Source organism: Odontesthes bonariensis, chromosome 18, assembly GCF_027942865.1.
Source record: "Odontesthes bonariensis isolate fOdoBon6 chromosome 18, fOdoBon6.hap1, whole genome shotgun sequence".
Classification (NCBI taxonomy): Eukaryota; Metazoa; Chordata; class Actinopteri; order Atheriniformes; family Atherinopsidae; genus Odontesthes; species Odontesthes bonariensis.
The window spans coordinates 15355953-15378926 of NC_134523.1; the positions used below are offsets into that span (position 1 = coordinate 15355953).

At 39.3% G+C, this 22974-nt stretch overlaps 3 protein-coding genes and 2 non-coding genes across 16 annotated transcripts in view; 4 read left to right on the forward strand and 1 right to left on the reverse strand.

Annotated features, from left to right (window-relative positions):
* Positions 1 to 209: 209 nt before the first annotated feature.
* trnah-gug (transfer RNA histidin (anticodon GUG)) lies at positions 210 to 281 on the forward strand. Its single transcript has one exon. It is a non-coding gene; the product is annotated as a tRNA-His (tRNA).
* A 233-nt stretch (positions 282 to 514) lies between these two features.
* clptm1l (CLPTM1 like) lies at positions 515 to 9542 on the forward strand. Its single transcript, XM_075449685.1, has 18 exons — positions 515 to 782; positions 1409 to 1630; positions 1764 to 1858; positions 2163 to 2352; positions 3230 to 3417; positions 3690 to 3768; positions 3928 to 4045; positions 4137 to 4231; positions 4977 to 5061; positions 5651 to 5754; positions 6118 to 6183; positions 6347 to 6397; positions 6549 to 6631; positions 6731 to 6765; positions 6945 to 7000; positions 7096 to 7140; positions 7371 to 7486; positions 7579 to 9542. The coding sequence occupies exons 2-18, from the start codon at positions 1466 to 1468 to the stop codon at positions 7661 to 7663; spliced, it is 1656 nt and encodes a 551-aa protein (XP_075305800.1). The 5' UTR covers positions 515 to 782; positions 1409 to 1465; the 3' UTR covers positions 7664 to 9542.
* A 1734-nt stretch (positions 9543 to 11276) lies between these two features.
* On the forward strand, positions 11277 to 13320 carry rplp1 (ribosomal protein lateral stalk subunit P1). Its single transcript, XM_075449155.1, has 4 exons — positions 11277 to 11498; positions 12377 to 12451; positions 12823 to 12934; positions 13195 to 13320. The coding sequence occupies exons 1-4, from the start codon at positions 11427 to 11429 to the stop codon at positions 13275 to 13277; spliced, it is 342 nt and encodes a 113-aa protein (XP_075305270.1). The 5' UTR covers positions 11277 to 11426; the 3' UTR covers positions 13278 to 13320.
* A 2831-nt stretch (positions 13321 to 16151) lies between these two features.
* Positions 16152 to 16224, forward strand: trnav-cac (transfer RNA valine (anticodon CAC)). The gene has a single exon. It is a non-coding gene; the product is annotated as a tRNA-Val (tRNA).
* An 898-nt stretch (positions 16225 to 17122) lies between these two features.
* Positions 17123 to 22974, reverse strand: part of ptk2aa (protein tyrosine kinase 2aa) — a 59726-nt gene continuing 53874 nt past the window's right edge. For all 12 annotated transcript variants that reach the window (XM_075449652.1, XM_075449647.1, XM_075449651.1 and 9 more), the window contains 7 exons: positions 22803 to 22865; positions 21969 to 22008; positions 21554 to 21657; positions 19783 to 19938; positions 19565 to 19645; positions 18872 to 18957; positions 17123 to 18767 (listed from right to left, as the gene is read on the reverse strand). In XM_075449652.1, coding sequence (XP_075305767.1) covers positions 18641 to 18767; positions 18872 to 18957; positions 19565 to 19645; positions 19783 to 19938; positions 21554 to 21657; positions 21969 to 22008; positions 22803 to 22865 — 657 coding nt within the window. In that variant the 3' untranslated portion in view covers positions 17123 to 18640. The remainder of the gene's footprint in view (positions 18768 to 18871; positions 18958 to 19564; positions 19646 to 19782; positions 19939 to 21553; positions 21658 to 21968; positions 22009 to 22802; positions 22866 to 22974) is intronic.

Here is a 22974-nt window from a genome sequence, read left to right on the forward strand (position 1 = left end):
GGATCTCATGTAATTCCTCCAGCAAGTTCTGGGTCTGACCTGAGATCTGTCCCCAACTGGACGTGCCAGGAAATATCTTAATTAGATGCCCATGCCACCTCAGCCTGGCTCCTTTCGATGCAGAGCTTGCTTCTACAAGAAACTAACAGATGAGGCATGTTGGAGTTGGATTAAGTTATGTCACTCGCATCTCTCAGTACCAATGGCCAGCCGTGATCGTATAGTGGTTAGTACTCTGCGTTGTGGTCGCAGCAACCCCGGTTCGAATCCGGGTCACGGCAGTTAGTTTTATCTGGACAGATCACGCAACAAGTCTCAGAAAACAATAATTAAACAAGCACGTGTTGGACTAAATTTGTAGACCTAAAAACAAATGTTTTACTTTATACGTATAAATTGTTCGCAAGATGAGTTTCTTTCGATTAAATCCCTGTTTCCCTGTTTTATTATTCTACAACCACAGGCATAGCTTTAAACGTAAAGTCTCGCGTTACTTCTCATCCAATTCTCGTTTAAAGCAAACCAACCAGGAAACGAATGGCGGAAATATAGATCCACCTCACGCTTTCAGTTAACAAATTGTTTTGACATTTTTGCTTTGAATTAAGGAACCTGCCGAGCAGGTAGCAGATGCCTTCAGTTAACACATTTTGGAAGACTTTAAAGAAACGATGTCGTCGCTGTTAGGTGCCCGGCAGGACCAGTAAAGTGAATGGACGGATGGCCAGCCAGTGATCCAGTTGATACCGACTGTCACCGACAGCCAGCCAGATTTAACACCGGTAATGCTTAACGTCTGATTTTTGCTATTATTTTATACCTCAACCTGTGAAGCATGATAGTGTATCGGATTGAACATTGACAAACAGTGAGATTGTATGTGATAGCAGATAACATGAAACATCATCGTGTATATATTTACTTTAGAAGGTGGTTAACAAACATTTGAGATTCAACCATATGGATCATTTTAAAGCAGGATATAGGCCTTCCTACCGCTACCTTTTCATCATTATCGGTCAAGTTGTGGTTAATCACTAAAAGAAGTGTAGGATAAGCGGAAGATGAATGGATGAATACAATCATAAAGGACCAGAAGCTATTTACCATAACCCGAGGCAATTCAGTTCTCTGGTTAAGTTATGTATAATAGCTATTATAGTAATTAGACAAAGTGTTCACAGTAATTATATTGTACTGAAAATGCTGAGGCTCGTGTGAGTATCATTTTTAATGTCAAGACTGTACTTTCACTGTAACTTTTAACATGATATGGCTGTCATCTTGTTCTTTGAGAAAACTGGAAGAGCGAGTTGTTGCAAAGTATTTTGGTTGCTCATTATGATTTGTGTTCCTAAATGTATACATGCAATAATCAAATCCCATCTGTGACGGCTCATATATGCAGGCATATGGCCCCGCTGCTCAGCTAGCTCAGAGAGACGGCATCACAACACAAAACATCATGTTTCTGAAAACATCCTTCACCTCCCTGATCGTGGGGGTGTTTGTGGTGTACGTGCTCCACACCTGCTGGGTGATGTACGGGATAGTGTACACCAAACCCTGTGATAACCCCAAAGGAGACAACTGCATCACACCTTTCCTGGCAGCGAACCCCAAACTACAGGTCAGAATTGTAGATGGACAGATGGTATCGCTATCAACTCTTTTTTCCTGTTCAGCCATTTTGTGGGTTTGGTTTGGTTTGTTGCTGCTTTGAATAATTGATTCAGTAAGTCCTTTCACTCTCTTTGTATTAGTTGAGTATCTACGCTGCACTGCGGCCTAATGCAGATGGAGGCCATACTCTCATCTACAAAGAGGAGAACTTTGATGTCAACGCCAAGTTTGAGAGGTTTGTGAGACTCACAAGTTTTAGAGATAATGGGAAATTCTGTTTTTAAAATCTTTATTAAAGTCAACGCTGGGAAATCGGTGATGACCACTGAGCTGAATTCACAGCATTTTGCGCAGTTATTAAAACAGAACGTTAACATATAAGAGTAATTTGGCCTTAATTTATCAGGTTTCATTCAAGAATTCATATGTAGTAGAAAAGTAGAGCACATCAACAATTGGAGTGAGCTGATGGTCACTGGGAACAAATCATTTGTTTGCTAACTGACTCTGTTTTCTTTCTTCTCTGTCTTTCTTTCCAGGATAGTTAATGTCTCCCTCCCCAAGAAAACACGTAATAATGGGACTTTGTACGCACTAATATTCGTCCATCAAGCTGGTCTCGATCCATGGCAGGATCCACGACAGGTCCACTTGGTGGCTCAACTTACCACCTACATGGTCCCCAAACCTCCTGAAATCTCTCTGATATCTGGAGAGGATCAAACACAGGTACTGAATTCTGGTGTCTGGTGACCTTGGGGTCATTATTTGTTTGTTATTTTTTTCATTACACACATAGGATGTTGTGACATGATTACATTGATCAATACACAGACTTGAGGCTGGGTGGCGTACTGACTTTTTAATCTAGAACAGCAGTTATTCAAACGAGGTTGGCAGTATAATGTAACAGCATCTGTGTCCACTGTAAAGCTGTGCCTTTGTATATTTCTCCTGATCCTTTGTCACAAAGCAACCCAACCCCCCTTTTATCTTTGCCAGTCAGCCACAAGATGAGTTGCACTCGCTTACACCTTCTCCTCCTTCTTGCCAACTTTAGGACTTTAAGAAAAAAAAAAAATCTGTGTCAGCCTTACATGTAATGACGAGTTTGACAAACCACGGCTAGATTCCATGGAAGAGTCTCCTGTCAGAGCAGGCATGACGCTGAGGCTTTCACTTCCTCACATGTCTGCCAAGGCAAAGTTGCTGCCCTCGATTGCACATGTGAGCTAACATGCTCAGTTATTTTACATGTGGGTACCACACGGTAACGGAACACAGTGTTGTTGAAAGGTGGTTTTCTCAGAAGGAGCTAAGACTGATAGTGAACTGTTAACTAATATTAACAGCACAGAGAGCATCCTCTGATTGAAACCAAAATAGACTATTTCCTTTGCCAAACCTTTCCCCCCAATTGAATAAAATTAAGCTTTGTAGCTTTTGCAAAATCTTAATGACAAACAGCCAGGCAGAAAAAACAAATGGCAGTGATTGCTTGCCTCCACTCTGACGACTGCCTTGGCGGAGTAATTGCTTCCTCCTGCTCTTGTACCACAGCTTGATTTGAAGGTATTGCTACATCTTTGTCTGTATGATCTTACAGGGTCAGAAACGCGAAGGCCAGAAGAAGAAGCAGCGTGATGGAAACCCTGAATCAGGAGCTGGAGCCTCTTCTGTGTCAGATCACCCAGTTTCTCACTGGCGCACCCGTCTAACACTGAACATTGTCAGTGACCACTTCATATTTGACAGAGAATACCTCCCCAGTGACGTTCACAGATACCTTAGAGTGTAAGATGCACACATACACACACACTTGTTTTTCTAACTTTAACCTTAACCACACAGCTGAATGCCTAACCCTAACCTTAAAACCAAGTTTTGACTTTCACAAACCTCTTTAAACATATGGGGTCCACCATTTGACCCCCACAAAACACGTTGGACCCCACAAGAATATGAGGGCCACTCGTTTTTGGACCTGATGTATATAGAAAAAGAAATACAAACACACACACACGTACAAAACGCACCATAAAAAGACTTATTTGTTTGTGCTTCAGATTCCAGAATGGGAAGAAGATGGTGTATCTACCTCTGCTGTTTGTTGATGAGCTAAGCAACCGGGTCAAAGACCTTGTGGTAAGTCTTTACCTTAAAATAGCTTTGATGTAAGGCATTGCAACTGCCTGTCAAGTAGTCCCAGTAGAAGAAGTGCACAAGACCACAATACCAATAGTATCACAAGAGAAAATGTTGCTTTCTGAACTGACAGAAGTATTTGTTTTACTCTATGTGTAGGAGATCAACACTACCTCCACAGAGCTGCTTCTGACCATCTCGTACGACTCCATCTGTCTGGGGAGACTTCGATTCTGGATCCATATGCAAGATGCTGTTTACTCTTTGCAGCAGTTTGGTAGGTTAATCCATCTATCTGAACATAGACAAGGTTAAAATGGTTATCATATGAGTTTATCTTAACATGTGTTTGTATCTTTATTTTGCAGGTTTCACAGAGAAGGATGCTGATGAGATTAAAGGGATCTTTGTGGATACCAACCTGTACTTCCTGGCTTTGACCTTTTTTGTTGCTGCCTTCCATGTGAGTCTATCTGAGAGACCCCTTTTTTTTCCTCATTAGTTTACATAATTAAAAACAAAAGGTGGGAATATCCCATTTTACAGAAGATGAGAGTGGCTTTCATTTATTTTGATATCATTATCTTGAGATCACAAGTTGATTAGCTCATAATCTTGAAATAACGTAACCTATTTTGTTGGTATTTCGAGATTCCAAGGAAACTCGGAGAGAAACCTGGAGGGACGCAGCCAGGGTTTGGCTGATACCAGCAATGTTATCTCCAGAGACGTCTGAAAATGTCTGCGCACTGACGGTTTAAGCCAGGGTTAAATTCCGTCAAAAAGAATAGCAGAAACCTCTACAGGAATGCTGCAGCTCCAGGAAGGCTTGAGGCTGATGTTATTTAGCCAGTTATTGAGTGAAGGGTCTAAACACTGATATGAATGGAATCTTTCTGACTCGTCTTTTCAATGAATTTCAGAAATATTCCCAAAACCTGTTTTTTACATTGTGGATGAACTGTGTGTGTATTGCCGAAGAAAGAAATGATATAGAAATCCATTTTAAAATTAGCCTGTCACATAACAAAACTGTGGAAAATTACAAGTGATCTGCAAACCTTCCATTAAAGCTGTAGTGCAGTGCAGTGCAGTGTGATACCAGGAAAAGATGCTAAAAACTTCTCAGTGATGACTTAATGTGACACAAACTTTTACCTTGTGATGACTTTGAAGGATAACTTTCATCTTTTCTGTCATTTCTCCAGCTCCTCTTTGACTTCTTGGCCTTCAAAAATGACATCAGCTTCTGGAAGCAGAAGAAAAGCATGGTGGGAATGTCCAGCAAGGCAGGTAGGTGACCTAACAGCGCTTTTTTTTTTTATGCTCTCATAGGTAAACTGAAGAAAACGCATAGCACATTAAACAGCTGCAACTTTCTTCTTACACGTTAGAAGAAAATAAGAAAAACATTTGTAAAAATATATAAAACAAGAGAATCTAGAAGGAGCCATGCATAATCGGTGTGCTGGTGTATAATCTGAGTCAGTTAATCTGGACACCTGTGCAGCCAGATGTTGCACCCTGCATCCTTCTGCTCACCTTCACAATTGCAGAGTAAAAAAGATTACTTTATATATATATATATATATATATATATATATATATATATTAGCAGTATGGGCATATCGTTAATGTACAATAACATAACCTGCAAATGTGTCTCGACTGTTGAAAAAGAGTTGTTAAAACGTAATGAAAAAAGTGATACTTTGAGGAAAAGTCCATAGTAATATGAACTTATTGATACATCCATCTATTTTCCCCTGCTTATCCGAGGTTGTGTCATGTAGGCGACAGGTCCAGGAGAGAATACAGATGATTAATAATTCAGACAGAGCTGCTGCTGTAACACATTTTGTTTGTATGCTCTTTCTTTCAGTGCTGTGGCGATGTTTCAGTACCATAGTGATTTTCTTGTACTTGCTGGATGAGCAGACAAGCCTCCTTGTGCTCATACCAGCTGGAATCGGCTCTATCATTGAAGTAAGTGCACACTGACACACGAAAAGACCATTATACATTGTAAATTACATCACTCTGCAGAAAAACTTGTCCAAGAGGGTAAAGCTGCTCAAGACCTTTGCACTATAGAAATATGTCCATAGTTACTGTCCAAAAGTAAGACATTTGTGATGTTTGTCAAGTCAATAGAAGACCAACCAAACAGGGTACCGCTGGTTTATAAATGTGCACTAATAAAGACTTATGACACTCGTCACAATGTTAGAACGAGCAGCAGAAATAACAAAGTAAAAGTCGTGGTAAATGTAGTCCATAACAACCTGCCGTTTAAATCTTGGTGGATGTGTGGTATCTGTTTCTTTTGATCGTATGTGTTCTGTGCAGGTGTGGAAAGTGAAGAAGGCCTTTAAGATTCAGGTTTTCTGGAAAGGCGGAAAACCAACATTCCTGGTAGGTGTGAATCCATCTCAGGGTGTAATTATCTGCCATGTATTTACACCCCCCACCCTTGGTATATTTTAGCACTTTTTGTTCATTTCAGGTGGTCTGACCTCACAGCTGCGCAAACTAATCAAATGCGTTGGTTAAGTTGTGTTCCTTTTCTATTTCACAGTTTGGGAAATTAGATGAATCAGAGAGGAGAACAGAAGAATATGATACTCTGGTAAGAGGCAGCACACACACACACACACACACACACACACACATATATATATATATATATATATATATATATATATATATATATATGCATGGACACTTAATAATCGGAGCATTTCGGCTAAACGTTACATCCCACGTCTGCTTTGCCGTAGGCCATGAAGTATCTCTCGTACCTCCTTTATCCACTGTGCATTGGAGGAGCCATGTATGCTCTGATATTTCTACGATATAAGAGGTAGGAGTCAAAATGTATGAATAAAAAGACGTGTTTTTAAATCAAATGTGTGATGCAGATTTCATCGGTCTTGATTGTAAACCTCTTATCTCTTTTTAGTTGGTACTCGTGGTTGATCAACAGCTTGGTGAACGGTAAGCTACTTTATATTCTGAGCACACAGATAAAAAAAAAACCCTGTTGTTTAACACATTAATCAGTGTATCGAGAGAATCGATGACATTTCCCGTTGATGAAGAGCTTGCTTTGTTTACATCATCATAATTAAGGGAAATTACCACAACAAACTCTAATTTTATTGTCATAATTTCAGGGGTATATGCCTTTGGTTTCCTCTTCATGCTTCCTCAACTGTTTGTCAACTACAAGGTGAGTTTTTGAGTTAAAGACCAGAAAATCTGCTCAGCTTTTTTGTCTTTTTGATGTCCCACTGATATATTTTCTCTCAATTCTTTATTCAACAGTTGAAATCTGTGGCTCACCTGCCCTGGAAGGCCTTCATGTACAAGGTAAGAGCACAGTTTGTGTTTGTTAATGATTTAATTGCCTATCCAGATCATGTGACAAAACAGCACGTGTTCAGATTCCGAGAGCTTTCTATAAAGGTTCACCTTTCACAGTTTATTATGGGGAAAAAAAATAGAAAAAACTAATAATTGTTATAATTACTGAATAACATAATCAGCAATGAGTGTTTACGCTTATTTAGAAGTAATTTACTCTCATTGATTGTTACCAGGCATTCAATACCTTCATCGACGATGTGTTTGCCTTCATCATCACCATGCCAACATCTCACAGACTGGCATGTTTCAGAGACGATGTGGTGTTTCTCATTTACCTTTATCAGAGATGGTACACACACACACTACACACAGACCTAAATTTTCAGCCAAAGTTGCGTGACGATTTTTCTTTTCTAAAACTTTTCCTCTCCCCCTCCCCAGGCTCTACCCTGTGGACAAAACTAGAGTAAATGAATATGGAGTTTCGTATGACGACAAACCCAAAGGGAAGCCTCACAAGGACTAGAAAAGAAAACACTGGCAGCTGACTTCTGTGATCTGGCATCTGTGGATGTCATCTTGACTCCACGCTTATCCGCTGATATTAAAGGAGCAGTAAATGGGGTTTGGTGATATCTAGCGCCGAAGATGCAGATTGCAGCCAGTTGAACACCCTCCTGCGTACCCTCTACTACAGCGGCTGCTAAAAACTTGAAAACCACAAATGGCCTCTGTAGAGCCAGTGTTTGGCTCATCCATTCTGAGTTACTGCTGAAACACGGCAGTGCAACATGGTGGACTTTATGGAAGAGGATCCCCATTGTTAATAGTTAGAAATCACTCTTTTCTTAAGGTAACGAAAACAAAACCCTTCTCATTTACTCTCATGAAAACTTAGCAATGAATATATGGAATTTCTGCCAGTAGATCACCCCAAATTGTTAAACACTGGTACCTTTACTAACATTAATTGAACAGAGCTTCGTGGTTCATCTGGTTATAAATGGACCTAAAGCTTTAACATTCTTGTGCGATCTGACTTTTCTACACCATCCTGAAGTGTAAAATTTTCAAAGGGCTACATCTGCTTATCTGCTGTGTGCTGTTAGGAGATGTCTTTGGGGTTTTCTGCAGTGTGCGATAGGACGGAGAGATAAATAAGCTAAATCTGTTGCTTTTTCAAAACTAAGGCAACAACTTAGAAAAACACGTTTAAGACTGTTGTGACTGACCTTTACTCAGCACACAAAAAAGAATACAGCGTTTCAGTGGATGCTCCCTTCTGATATGATCGAGTACATCAATAACAACAGTGACTTTACTATCAACATATAACTAATCTGGCCAGAACTACATTTATTAACTATAATAACTTCAAATTGTACACTGTATTCCATTTTTTTTTTTTTTTATCAAATACAGATTTAAACTCAACGTAACTGACATGAGAAGTCCGCTTCAGGCTGCTTTGAGAAACCAATACATACAGTATACCCAAAAGTTGTAGCTCAGTCGAGAAGCTTCACTTATCAAGAGTAAATAACTACTGTAGTACTATCAAACGGGATTACAGGAAAGCTTGCTTTCAGACTTTGCAATGACTGAAGTAGCCCCGGATCTATCCATTAGTTTGGGTTTTTATCACCTTGAACAGCGGACTCTGGCAAGTGTGAAGGATCACTGTTGGTTTGCTTCTCATGGACTTTCAGATTATTACACAAGTTCTGTATCTGATTCGTTAAAAACCTTCAGAAGGCACAGTTTTGCTTCAGCCATAGATTTGGCTAATTATGTTTTGACATTTCTCATTCAAAGGTTATTACCAATCAGGCTCTGGAAAACAATCACAGCACAGAAATGATCAAATGATATGTTAATTCTTGTATAAATACCAGGAATATCCCTTTAAACCTGACCGGTATGGCTATAATAAACTGGATATATGCTTGGAGTTTTCTGAGGCTGTAATCAAGAAGAAGGTGGTTCTGAAATTAACTAAATTCATTCATTGGTATAAGATTCCAGTATGCCATGGTGATGACAGGAAACCTCAAGCTTCTGTACAAGCAGAGAAGAACATTGTAATTTGTTGTCATGGTGAGGTAGATGGATGTTAAGGTTGAAAGTTCCTGTAATGTGTGAAGTTTAAGTGTGTGTTTTTTGCTGCCCTATCCATGGGTTAATCATGTTGTTTTGTTTTTTACACTGACAGTCGTACTGTTTTCTCCATCCACTCGACGTTTGTAATTATACCTGTTTGAGTATTTTCTAAATGTATCAGGGCCAAGAAAATATGTTAGTGCCAAATGTTTGGACTATTCTTTGGATTGTTTGTCGGGCTTTTCAAAGCGCACCATGAATGACCTGTGTGATGCTGGGAATAAATACTGACATTTTGGAGGAAACCGTGATGGTAAGACTTTTAGTATTAACTCATTTGGATTTACACCATCACATTTGGACTTCTGTACCCTGTTGTACTTTTTTTATTTACTTTAAGGTAGAAATACTCTACATGGAATCAATACACTCATTGTTCAGATATCAAGAACTATGTACAGAAAGGTCCAGTTCATGTTTTCTGTTACAAGGGGAAATGCAGTCAAGATGAATTTACCAGAAATTTGCCTTGAGATGGTAAACATATTTGTAATTATTCTGGTTTTGATTTACATTAAATAATGGTAATAATAAAAAAACTGCCAGACTTGATATTTTGTCTACAGTGAACATTTCTTTTATACACATATTTTTCATAATTTTGCCTTGAAATTAAAGCTGCAGGAACCAGAAAAACAGATTAAATTAAAGTAATACAATGTAACTTCTCAAAAAGCCCATTATGGAGCTCCCCCTTCAGGCTGTTTCGAGAGCAACTCTAGTCCGGTCTCTTGCTTTGTCGGCCTCTCTCTTTCGCTTCCTTGCTTCATCAGTCAACGTCTTCTTCTGTTTCTTAGGTGGCAGAGCCATGATGATCGTACTGACAATGTTGCGCTAGCTTACGCTAGGCGTCCACTATTCCGGCACGTCAAGTCGTATCCAACGCATTCAATTAATTTTCAATGAAATCCGGCCGATCGTTGTCGCCGTGCTCGCAAAGCATGCTGGGATTCCGGCACGGCGAGCGGGGGACTTGCGGCACGTCAAAAAGTTGGGCTCGCTCGAAGTTTATGCAAATTAGCCACGGCAGACGGAGTGCGTTATCCAATGACTGTAGATCATGTGATCTCCTGTGTCGGCTCAGCAGCAGCAGCAGCTCTCCTCGCTCGCAGATCCACAGCCATGGTGAAATACGAAATAATGTTCCATTGCTGACGATTTATACACATTAATTTCCCTCCAAAACTCAAATTTTTAGAGGGAGAAACTTCGGTTGGTTAAAATCACAAGTTATTTACTTTTCCCCCGGAGCCCGTATGTTCTATACAACTTCGTATACAGGCCCCTCTGTACAGGCCCACTGCAGCAGCAACACGGCGAGACTAGGCATCCAATCCGGCGAGTTACGTTGACGTGCCGGAATAGTGGACGCCTAGCCTTATACCTGGGAGCGTGAGAGGGGTCTATTTGTTTTTGCGGTAGGTGTGCCAGAAAGCAAGTCGAAGTACTTCCGCTCAGCTCCCGGGCCGGTCCAGCAAAGTTACATAGCGCAGTTATTCCAACTCAGACCCCCCGAAGGGCATAGGAGACAGGCCAATCGTAATATTAAAACTCATTCTTGCCGCACAATTTTTTTCAAGCTGTTATTTTAAGGTAGAAATGTTACATAGTGTTGCTTTAAACTAGCGGTATCAGCATGCTCAGTTAGAAGAATATTTCTTGGTACATACTGCTGTTTAGTATTTGTCAAACGTTTTTATGTGATTTAAGAGTCCTAGTTTATTCTCACTCTTGTCACTGCCTGTTAACCAAAGTGGCGTTTTTTGTTTCTATTAAATTTAAAAGCAACATTTTAAAACAATACCGAATTAAATTAATAGTAACGAACATTTGGATCATTTAAAAATATATAGTCATCTTAGCGAATTGAAAAGATTTGAAGCACCTATCCTTATGGTTCAGACCGAAAAGCGATTTTACGTTTTGTGCGTAATGACATCAGAACACGCATCCCTCACGCATCGTATATATATATCAAGTCCCCGCCTTCTTCCCTCCCTTTTCTTCTGTAGGAAGTCAACGTGCCTAAGGTGTTTGGTTCTTCACCCGAAGCTAAGGTCCTCAATCCGGCGACTAGCACCGTCAAATTTAGGCATCCGACGCCACAGATATAAAATAAAGCATCTACAATGGCCTCTGTTTCCGAACTCGCCTGTATTTACTCCGCTCTGATCCTCCACGACGATGAAGTCGCCGTCACCGTAAGTACCCCCGACAGCTGAGGCGGTATCTTCGCATAGGGCTCTTGGAAACACTGTGCGCGGGTGTAAACTCCCTAAAATATATGTCTGATGTTGTTCAGGCTCTTAATTGAAATGTATAATGTGACTACAACGGCTAAAATACCAATTGTAAAGTGCACCGTTTGAATTGTCCCGTGTGCCGGCTTAAATGGCGGCATGCTTGTTGCTAATGCTAGGCCCAGTTCTCGCATCAGGGAAGATCATAATTGTGATGTGTTGACTGTGAGAGTGACATTTTATTTTCAAAACTTGTTTCTCTGATTGTGTTCCTGTCGCCACATGTTGTTGTGGGTTTGGATAGATTCACTTATTGACAAGTGTTAGCTAACGTTAAGCTAGCAAAATGCCAGACATCTTTTATCTTCACGGGAGGCGTCATTGGTCAAGAGTACAATACTACACTTTTAAAAACGCGAATTGTCACGTTTATCTGAATGTGTTATCTGTTGTTGACGTCAGTGTTGTAGTTGCTGTCATGCGGCAGGTTGACACTTTGAAATGGCACAACATAAGTAGCGTGTCTGCAACATTTCATATAGTTATAATAACTGTTGAATATACTGTCAGAATAATTAAGACTAGTTCAGAGGAGGTGGCTTATAAGTGTTACCAGCTGTATTCTTTATAAATCTTCTGTTATATTTTTCCTATTTGCTGGATAATAATTATGATTGTCGCTGACAACTTGCTCTTATTAGTGTTAAAAGTAGCTTGTTTCATGGGATGGTACAAAAGGAGCGTTTCTGCTTTGGTGTACTTGTACACAAGGAGCTCTTCCAGGTACGAGTACGACTTAATTTAAGGACAAAGATGTTGAAATTTTTTGTTTTCTGTAGGAGGACAAGCTGAATGCTCTGATCAAGGCTGCTGGAGTCACCGTGGAGCCCTTCTGGCCAAGTCTGTTTGCCAAGGTAAGAGAACGCACACCTGTGTGCACCTGCCTACGGTCCACAGTGGCCTTCTGAAATTGTATAAAAATCAAACCTTTCACCCAGATGATGCAATTAAGCTCGGTTTACTCCAGCTTTTTTACGACTCAAATGGACCCAAATGTTCCAAAGTTCTATCTTGCTGCTCTTATTTACATTTTCTTCTGTCATCGGGAAGATGAACGTGTTGAGAAATTATGAATAATTGTTCAGTTGAGACTACAACTCAACTTCCATTCTCTTAAAGGTATCTGAATGTGTGTAGTATTTGAGTTTGTCACAGGAAGTCTGGATTATTAATCAGATCAGACCTTGGGACATGTGAATAAAATATCCTGTAAATTACTTCATAGTCCCTGTCCAGCATTGACATCGGCAGTCTGATCTGCAACGTTGGAGCCGGAGGTGGAGCTCCAGCTGGTGCCCCTGCTGCAGGAGTCGCTGCCTCTGCTGGTGACGCCCCAGGTAACTCATAAACCAGTGGTTTTGCACCAGAAGTGCGTATACCACATGTATGTTACAGTCGCATAAAACGTGGTCTCAGGTTGTACGTGTCCATCTAAATGAAAATCGATATTGTTGTTAAACATAGTTCTTGGTTGTTAAGGTGTTGCTCTGAGAGGACCATACTACTTTCAAATGGGTTACAAACGTGTTTCTCTAAAGGTTTTGAGCGTTGACTTCGAAGGCTGCATTTTAAGTTGTAATTTTGTTTCCCTCTACAGCTAAGGAGGAGGAGAAGAAAGAGGAGAAGAAGGAAGAGTCTGAGGAGTCTGATGACGACATGGGCTTCGGTCTCTTCGATTAAAAATGCTGTTTTTTTAAAAACACAATAAAATTACAAAAACTGACATCTGGCTGCTTGTTTTGTTTGTGTGGAAATTTGATATTTTTTACTTTGCACTCGCAGGAAAAAAAAAGAGATGGAAATGTCCAAATTCAGCATGGATTACCCACCATTGAAACACATTTTTCCCTGTTAATAGCCCAATGTTCAATTTTTTTTTGTTTGTTTGTTTATTTGCACTTATAAAAAATGAACATTACACAGATAAAAAAGAAAATAAGACAAGATGTGCAGGAGAGGTCATAAAAAAACCCGAATGGGCTTACAAGCGGCCCCCCCTCCTAATAAATAACAATTACAAAACTATATAAGCTTTGGACATAAGCTTACGTCTGTGCTTATACACACACACACTCAAATAAATGCAATATTTGATACCTCAGAATACAATTAAATAGTCCAAAGATATATTTGAATGAAATAAAACGAAAAACACAAATGAGTTAAAAAATCTATAAACTTTGCTTCAGCCTTCTTTTAAATGCAGATAATGTTGAGCATGTTTCACTTAGATGTTTTAAACCGTTCCACAGCACAACACCTTGGTAGATAAATGAAAATTTTACAACAGCAGTTCTACAGAAGGGGATATGCAAATCATTCCTCCTTCTTGTGGAATAAGAATGAAAGTCAAAATAATTATGAAAATGCTTGGGTAAAGAAAATGGAAAACATATGACTTTGTACATCAAGATTCCTGTTTGATACTTATTCACATCATAGCTTGTTAGTATTTGTAATTTTTTTAAACAGAGGTGTGGATGGAGCTAAATATAGAGAGTTAGTGGCAATTCTTACAAAGGATTTTTGGAGTCTATGAATTGGTTGTAAGTAAGAAGGATAAGTGCTAGCCCAGATTAAATTGCAATGAGAGATATGAGGATAAATTAAGCTGTAGTATAAGGTTAATAAAGTACTTATTTTCAAATAGGGTTTAACCTTTTTTATGATACCTAAGGATTTTGAGACCTTCTTGCACACATATTCACAATGATTCTTAAAACAAAGTTTCTCATCAATATTGACACCTAAAAACTTTGTTGATGAAACATTGGAAAGTAAGTTGTTTTTAATTTAAATTTTAGTTTTTTCTGGATTGTAATTCTTATTCTTGTTCTTAAAGATGATGAAACTAATTTGACATTAAGTGATAATTTATTTAACTGAAACCACTGAGCAAATTGAATGAGCCCAGATTTTGCCTTATCAATAAGTGAGTCAATATTACTGTCAGTAGCAAAGAGAATGGTGTCATCAGCAAATAAGATAGGTGACAAAATACTCGACGCTTTTGGTAAATAATTAATGTATATCAAAAACAACAACGGACCCAAAATGGACCCTTGTGGAACTCCACATTTCAGAACATCCCGCTGTGACAGTTCATCATTAAAAATGACATATTGCTCTCTGTTGTGTAAATAATTTTCAACCCATTGCAGAACCTTATTTTTAAAACCATAACAAGACATTTTTGATAATAAAATTTTAAAATTCACAGTGTCAAAAGCTTTTGATAAGTCTAAGAAAATTCCTAGAGCGTATTCATTTTTCTCGAAAGCAGTTGAAATCTTTTCTCTAAGATGCAAGAGAGCCATATATGTAGAATAATTCTTTCTAAAACCATATTGGTGCTCATACAAAATATTATTGGCATCCAGATGCTTCAAAATTCTAGCATATACCAACTTCTCAAGTATCTTAGAAAAGCAAGGGAGAATTGATATAGGGCGATAATTCGAAAATACAGATGGATCATCGGCTTTAAACAGTGGAATGACCTTGGCAAGTTTTAAATCTTGTGGAATAATACCAGATTCAAGTGATAAAGAAAAAATAAATGTTAAAGGAACAATAATTGCGGGTGCAACTTTTTTGATCAGATAGGCTGTAATTTCGTCATGGCCAGCAGAGGAGTTTTTAAGATTCTTAATGATTTCAAGTATTTCTGAAGGCTTTATTGGTTCAAAATTATTTAAGGAAGGATAACCTTCATTTATAAAGTTAGAGGGAGAATCATGAACATTTTCAATATGCTTTGCAAGACGTGTAATCACGTTATTGCAATTTCATGTGCAATCACTGGGACACTAAATACCTTGTAACTCTCAATCCTTGCTTTTTCAGTTTGTACATGTAGTGCTTCCTAAAGTGATTCCTTCATTATTGTTGTATGGCATTTTTAATACCGCTGAACCGTATAGATAATGGATGGATGGCAGTTTTAATGTTTTTATAACCAATACAACAAAATGCACGTTCACACATAAAATGTTTTGCCACTTTTTTCTATCTTACCGTCCTTGCTGCTGTGACATTGTGAATTTCCCCACTGCGGGACTAATAAAGGACTATTGTTTTATTAAAACCTTTGGGCCATCAAAAATGGCTTGGCAGAGTATCTTTGGAGTAGTAACTGTAAAGACTGTGATCCTTTTGCTCTCAGAAGTTTACACAGAGGGTGATTCGGTCTATAATGATAATGTCGTCGGTCCTGTGTCCATTAAATACACCATATTGAGTTCTATGTACACGCTTTTTTTTTTGGCATTAAGATGTTTTATTTTTTTATAACTGTGGAAACTAAGCTAACGGACGAAGGTGGATGATTTAACGTTTTTAGCGCAAGCGCATCTTTAACTTTTTGTGGATCAGAGGTTCAACTTGACTGCCTGCTGACAGTAACTGTAGGAAATAACGTGCATGAACTCAAATCGATCAAATTAGCAAACTGAAGTAACCAGAAGCTGCCGCTGAAATATAAAACAGCTTTTATGTATGTCACAGTCTCCGGTGCAGTTTGAAATTGTCAATGTTCAGGCTGTATGTACATAGGTTTCCGTAGTGTAGTGGTTATCACGTTCGCCTCACACGCGAAAGGTCCCCGGTTCGAAACCGGGCGGAAACATGTTTTTCATTTTACGTGGAAGATCGAGGAAAAACAAATTCATTTTATCACAGATACAGAACAAATCCACATATCATATTTTTCCATTTCAATTCTGCTGCTGAACTGAGGAAATATTAGTCAAGAATTTCCCTTTTGGTTCTAACTTGCAGCAATAAAAAATTTCAAGCTTTAAACACGAAAGAAAACAAGTGTCGCTTTACAGAAAAATTGTAAATGTTAAAACCGTTTGATCATGTAAGCTACATGCTGTACAATATCTGCATCTCTTTGCCAAATCTACCGGTTTTAATGAAGTTAGCTTATAAGTTAACTGTATGTAGCTTGAGCTAAAGTTTTAAATGATCAGCTAATAAGAAACGTCAATCAAATTGCCTCGTTTGTCAATAATATAAAAAAGGAAGACACATCAAGGTCTTTTTTTTAGCTTTCTTTTCAAGATTTCAACGATCACAATCGCTATTGATCCCTAGCCATGTCCACCAACGCGGGTGATGGTGCTTCGGTGAGTGAGTTTACTTTATTTGCCATTTGTGTTAGTAAAATTGAGTAATAGATATTACTAATATCTACTGAGCTGATTTTATGATTTTTTTTATTTTTTATTTATATATTGAGGGATCGATTGCTTCTCCCTGTTTACCCAGATGTTAAGTCTGGTTCTTTTTCCACTGAATTTTTTTTAGATGTTGAATTTTTTTTACACTGATTTTTGTTTTTAGAAATTGATTTTTTTTTACACGGTTGGTTTTTCAAATTCAAAGTCTGATTTTGATGCTGTAAAAATTCAATATTAGAAATTCGTATTCAAACTCTGATGGCACAGAAAAACTGCCATATGAAACAAGCCATTAACAAGATTAAAACGACAGCACAAGGGGCAGACAACAAAAACAACAACTGGCAATGCTTTTTAATAATAACAGTGTTTTATTTGCTTGGTTAGCAACTGTACATGTGTCTCCTTCCTGAGAATACTGCTCACCAGAGGGGAGAGGGAACAGCAAGAGAAATCAGTGAGGCAGGAGAGGAAGACGGCGCTGAAGGGAAGGATAGATGACAACAGGGAGATATGTAAGGTGCCAGATAAAAGGAAGACAAGCAGCAAAAATATAAATAACTCCGGTGAAGAGAGGCATTAAGATAAGGTCGGAAAACAAGATGACCACAGGGGATAGTTTAAATAATAATCCGCTTAATCGAGACCTCTTATTACCGCCAACCAGCTCATGATAGCAAAAGTCATTTAGAAAAATCTATAAAATGTTTTTCTTTTGTGTAAATGATTTCACGGTGAGTTTAAGATGCAGTTACAGGATCTGAAGTGTCAAACTGCACCGCATGTGTCTGAAAGCTTGAACTGCTTGTTTTTAAAGGACATATAAGGACACAGTAAACCCACGTCTTGACTGGTGGGTCGATACATATGGCTTCAATATAAACAGCATAAATATAAACATGATTTTCACAATTTTCTCAGAGACAAGTTGAGCAATATCAAGACATTTGGAATGAAACGTTTCTTTTTAGTCACATGCAGTTTTTATCTGGCAGAGGAATAACTACCGTATATCATAATTGGCACCCTCACTGGCCCGCCACTCTCCTCTCCTTCATCTCTCTCTATTATTCAATAACAATGCATGCCTCAAAGACGAGTTAAAATAGAGCCTCTTTGTATATTTACCACGTAGGTTAACTTAAAAAGTGGCATGTGGCAGTTTTTCATATTTTTCTCTGTAAAAAAAGAGAAGAGTTGACTCTTGAAAATGAGCCGTTATGCCACCTGAGATAAAGAGTTCTGTAGAGGGGGGCGAAATGAGATGTGACGATGGCATTTATGAGCGGCTGTACTGGCAAATCAATCACTTCTGCTCATACAAAAGTTCAAGAGGGAGACCGACATGCTGCAGGAGTACAGGCAGAGAGCAATAATAATAATTAAAGATATAAAAGCACGTTTAAAACAACAACATTGTGAAGTCATCTTCATTATCCTCCTCGAGCTGGCTCTTCAGTTCCAGTTCCTGCATACAGAGTTTAATTCATGTGTTATGTCCTTCAGGTGAGCCTCCGAATCCTTTCTTTGATCTGCTTTCTTCAGGTTTAAAAATGCATAATGAGTGATTTTCCAAAAAAAAAAAGAAAAGAAGAAGATGATCAAGAAGAGTGTTTCTCTGGATACATAAGCCAACCATAAAAGTTAAGTAGAAAACACAACATCGACCAAATCGTGACTGTTTCCCAGAGAGAAAGGAAGCATTGAATCTTTCAGGGTGGAGAAGAGGGGGCTGATTGTTTCAGTCAGTCGTTTTCATCTATCCACTGAAGATATCAAACATTATGTCCATCCACAAATCCATCAATCTTCCCACCGATCCTCCACACACTTGCGACAGTTTGATTAGATCCTGGACTAATGTGGGTGGGGCTGGTTGATCATCTTGAGTCGGGACTGGTCGATGACGTCCAGCAGGTTCTTGGCATCGACCGCCAGGGCGTGAGCTGCCATTAGCATCTGTTTCTTGTAGTCCTTTTGTAAACTGTCCGGGACACAGACAACAGTAGTTATGGTGTGACCGTCGGCCTGAAGCCTGAAGAGGTCACTTAAACAGCAGTTAAACATTTATACTTTGTTTTCAATTACCTTGTCATGACGTACTGTTGGGCCAGCTTCATCTTCGCTATCAACTCCGCCAGGTCTGAATTCAACAGCTTCTGGGCCATTTCAATCTGTGAGAGCACAAAGTGTCGAGATCAGATGTCAGGTTTTAAGTTTCCGAAAGAGTAGGAACTTAAAAAAAGAAAGAAAAATGATCAAAAGTTGGGAGAACTTATATTCATTACATCTCTCTGACCATTTTTCATTGTGTGGGGGACCTCTAATGTCCAGTGACCTGAGCATAGAGGTGTACTACAAAGTCAGATTAGTGACATATGTTGAGCCTAAAGAACACATAACCCACAGTAAAGCAGCTTGTGCTCACAGTTTTGGATGAAATCCTTCGTAAAATGCACCTTCCTCTCACCAATTCTTTTTCTGATGATATGTCAGATGGCAAAATCAGCCTGGAGCACGACTCAAATGTCGTTAAAAGTTTAAGAGCTTTATGTACAGCTGGACTGCAGACAAACGTTTATACTGTGCAAAATTAAACATGTATGCAGTCCTCTTTTGTCCTAACCGCAGCAACAGTGTTTCATTTAGTTGTAAATATATGTCTATATTCCTCTCATCGCTCCATTCATACAGTCTGCTGTATGAGTTTTTTTTGGGCAAAAGCAGCATCAAATGACGCATGTTGTGTGTGTGTGTGTGTGTGTGTGTGTGTGTGTTTACCTCTCTGTGTGTGCTGGCTGGCAGCACGGGAATCGTCTCGTCCACCGTCGCCAGTAGAGTCCTCAGAGCCAGACCCACCTCCTATAAGAACACACACACACACACACACACACAAATTGTGCACGCTACTCATAAACAAATGACACTTTCAGAGCTGTTTCAGATAGTTTTCCTCAGACTCTCTCAATGAAACATGCACCCAACAGGCAGTTAGTTACCTTGACCATGGGGACATACTCGTCGGGTGCAGCAGGCTGAATCCTGTTGGACATCTCAATCACAGCTTTGACCAGCCCCGTCACGTTCTCATACACTTTGTCGTTAGAGCGATCCAGGTTGGCGGTGGGTGGCGGGCTGATCTCCTGAGGCTGCAGCTGTACCAACAGAGCAGAGGACGTGCCTCAGGGATTCACAATGTTTTTCAGTAAATCTATCACTTCTCTCGCAAACCGAGTTGTGAAAATTGTACTTGAATTTCTTTTAGAGAGTGTCTTTGTGTAAAAAGGGTAAATATTTGGTTGTCGCTCAAACTGCCCAAAGCGCGCTCTGCTTAGGTCAGTGTCAGCGGCTGCAGTTTCAAAGACCCAACACTGGATGGCGGTATGGGGACACAAAAACTGGATGATGCACAGAACCTCAAACACCATGAGGAACCCTGCTTCCTACTTCTATTAACATGCATTAGTTGCTACATATTATTAATGATCTTCTGCGAGGATTGAGTGAGGAGCATGTTGGATGTTAGTTCAGGATGACTGTTTCACACAAAGTTCAACCTGCATGAAGTGATTTTTACATCAACAGTAAGTCTACTCTGGAGCTCTGCTTCATGTTTATGAGGGTCTTGCTCTTCCAAGCAACAACACAGATTTACATCTTTAACATGACTGAAAAATAAAAATCCCTCAATGCAGGTTTAACAGATGTTGATGGAGCTACTTCTGTCTAAGCTTTTAAAAGATGTGGTGCAGCAGTCGAGTGGACACTTAAATTATGGAAAGGGTGAAGTCTGATTTAGATTTTAAAAAAAAACAGCTAGTGAATAAATAATAAAATTCTCACATACAACATTTACTGAATAAAGATTCTCTGCTAATGTTGGTCGACAACTTCTGTTGCCTCTATATGGAAAAGCCTTGAAAGAGGATGTTTATATGCCACACAATCTATATTCAGGGAACAGACTAATCTAACTTCTAATCTAAATTTGCTTGGTCAGTTTCCTACAGTTTTACTGATCATTGCTACAACATAGGTGGTAAATATGACACTTTTAAGCTTTTTCTTCACCAGAAATGCACCTTCCACTCATGCAAAGAATAGAAATATAATAATACCACTTACATATAACCAGATCATAAGCATGCAAGTAGTGGTAGCTTCAACTTTAAATGGGAACAGGAAGAAAGATTTCATGTCCCTCCTTCTTGTTTTGTCTCTGGTGAAGAAAAGTCACTAAAACTGTGAATGATGAGACTTGATTTAGCATGGACGTGATGGTGATTGACAGCTAACTAACGCTATAGCGATGAGACGCGCATCGATCAGCTTACCCTCCACGGCTATGGGTCGTGTTTGGGTGGAAGGGGGTTTGCCAAGAAGAGGTTGAAAAGGATTGGAGAGCACAGGGTGTGATAAGCGGGGCAGGTGTTGGATAGAGAGTAACAGGTCAGAAAAAGAGGATAACAGGGTGTTGAAATGATGATGGGTGGATGTTAAAAACAGAGGGGGAGGATATGTGAAGGGGGAGAGAAGAAGGGGAAGAACATTAGGCTAAAGCCAACCACAAGCAAGGTATGACCAGGCACAGCATACAACCCCTCAGCACAATGCCTAATACTTAAATTAAGAACCACAGTAAAAACTTTAGAGGGGAGGGCAAACCAAACACAGAGCAGCCACATTTCCATTAGGTGCCATGGGAAGAACTTCTGTTCACAGAATCAGCTACGCCTGAACATTTTATTTAAAACTCGTGTTCATAAGTACCTTGACTCCCTCGTTGTAGCTGTCCACAGGGCAGAGACTGGCCAGGTTGCCGAGGTGACCAGGAGCTCCAGGACGGGGCGGCTTCTTAGGAGGGGCCACATGTTCTGCAAATGATGAAAGTCACTGTTAATAATTTGGATTTTTGCACATCTATCTGTACATACTGTTAACTTTCTTTTGTTCATTGTTTACTGTCATTCTGCTGTCGATCTTAATACATATCACATAAGTAGTGTGTTTCTTTCTACACCTCATTTCTCTTACTAAGATCAACAATGTATACATTCTCATACTTGCACAATCAATAAATGACTCTTTTTACAATCTGAGGAAGCGGCGTTTTTGAACTGTAATCCTGGTAAGTTTGCATACTTTTACTGAAGTATGTTTGTGTGATGCTAATTGTTCTATTCACCTGGTTTCCCGATAGGCTGATAGATGTGTTGACTTCCACCCTGTGCAGACAAACACACACACAGTTTAGTGTTGGCTGACTTTTTTTCTGTCAGACTTTCAACGGTCCTTTAAATACCAATTAAAAGGAGACAAAGTCTTTGAATAGGGAAATCTAATACAACCACAAATCCAAACAAAAAAGTTAGAAAGTGAGTCATTTTATCATTTCACAAGTAAGTAAATATCTCATGAAACAGTAAAATGTCTCACTTTCAACATTTGTTATGTTTTTTATTGTTTTTTAATAAGGGGTTGTACTTATTTCTCGTGAAGAATGTAAGAAAATATTCCATCTCATCACAGCTGCATACAGAAATCTCTCCAGTGATAGGTGCATCAGTTTAAGGTCTGGAGAGTTGATCAGTCTGAAGCTGAGATTTTGCTTTTCAGTACAAGTCGAGTTCTCTCTTTTCTGGGCTTAAAGTTCCCATGGGTGCCTTGTGGTCAAGCCGTTGGTATGTAGGCAGTGCCCTTCATGGCACATGGACAGAAATACTTTCTCTGCTTCTCCCAGTGTCTGCGTTTTCTCATCCCCGTCTGTCAGTCGGGCGCACTGAAAGCATTCCCTCCTTTGCCCTCTCTGTAAGTCTTTCTCCACCTCTCCGTTACTCTTTCTCTGTCTCACATCGTCACTTCCCCTCTGTTTGACCTGAAATGTTCTCGTTTTATTAATAACTGTGTGCCCGTGATTAAAAAGTCAGTTCTGCTTTGAAGCAGCTCAACAAAATCCAAAGTGAGTCTACTATTTCTTAAGTAATAACAGATATTCGCATGCATGCACACAGTGACTGACCGGTGTCTGCAGTATGCCGTCCTCTCTGTCGATGCTGCCTCTGCTGTTTCTGGGCTCTGCCTTCTGCAGCAAACACACACACATACACATGAACAAAACTATTGCATACATTTGGAGAAATGTCGATATGAAATATAGATGCAAGCGGTTTCAAGAATTTCAGCTTAAAAAC

What these genes read in the sequence shown, in the direction of transcription:
- clptm1l (XM_075449685.1), top strand. Translation starts at nt 1,466, where the DNA reads ATGTTTCTGAAAACATCCTTCACCTCCCTGATCGTGGGGGTGTTTGTG. An exon ending in CTGGAGAGGATCAAACACAG is followed by an intron (nt 2,353 to 3,229) that starts GTACTGAATTCT and finishes ATGATCTTACAG; the next exon opens with GGTCAGAAACGCGAAGGCCA. An exon ending in AACTGTTTGTCAACTACAAG is followed by an intron (nt 7,001 to 7,095) that starts GTGAGTTTTTGA and finishes TTTATTCAACAG; the next exon opens with TTGAAATCTGTGGCTCACCT.
- rplp1 (XM_075449155.1), top strand. Translation starts at nt 11,427, where the DNA reads ATGGCCTCTGTTTCCGAACTCGCCTGTATTTACTCCGCTCTGATCCTC. An exon ending in GGCCAAGTCTGTTTGCCAAG is followed by an intron (nt 12,452 to 12,822) that starts GTAAGAGAACGC and finishes ATTACTTCATAG; the next exon opens with TCCCTGTCCAGCATTGACAT. An exon ending in CTCTGCTGGTGACGCCCCAG is followed by an intron (nt 12,935 to 13,194) that starts GTAACTCATAAA and finishes TTCCCTCTACAG; the next exon opens with CTAAGGAGGAGGAGAAGAAA.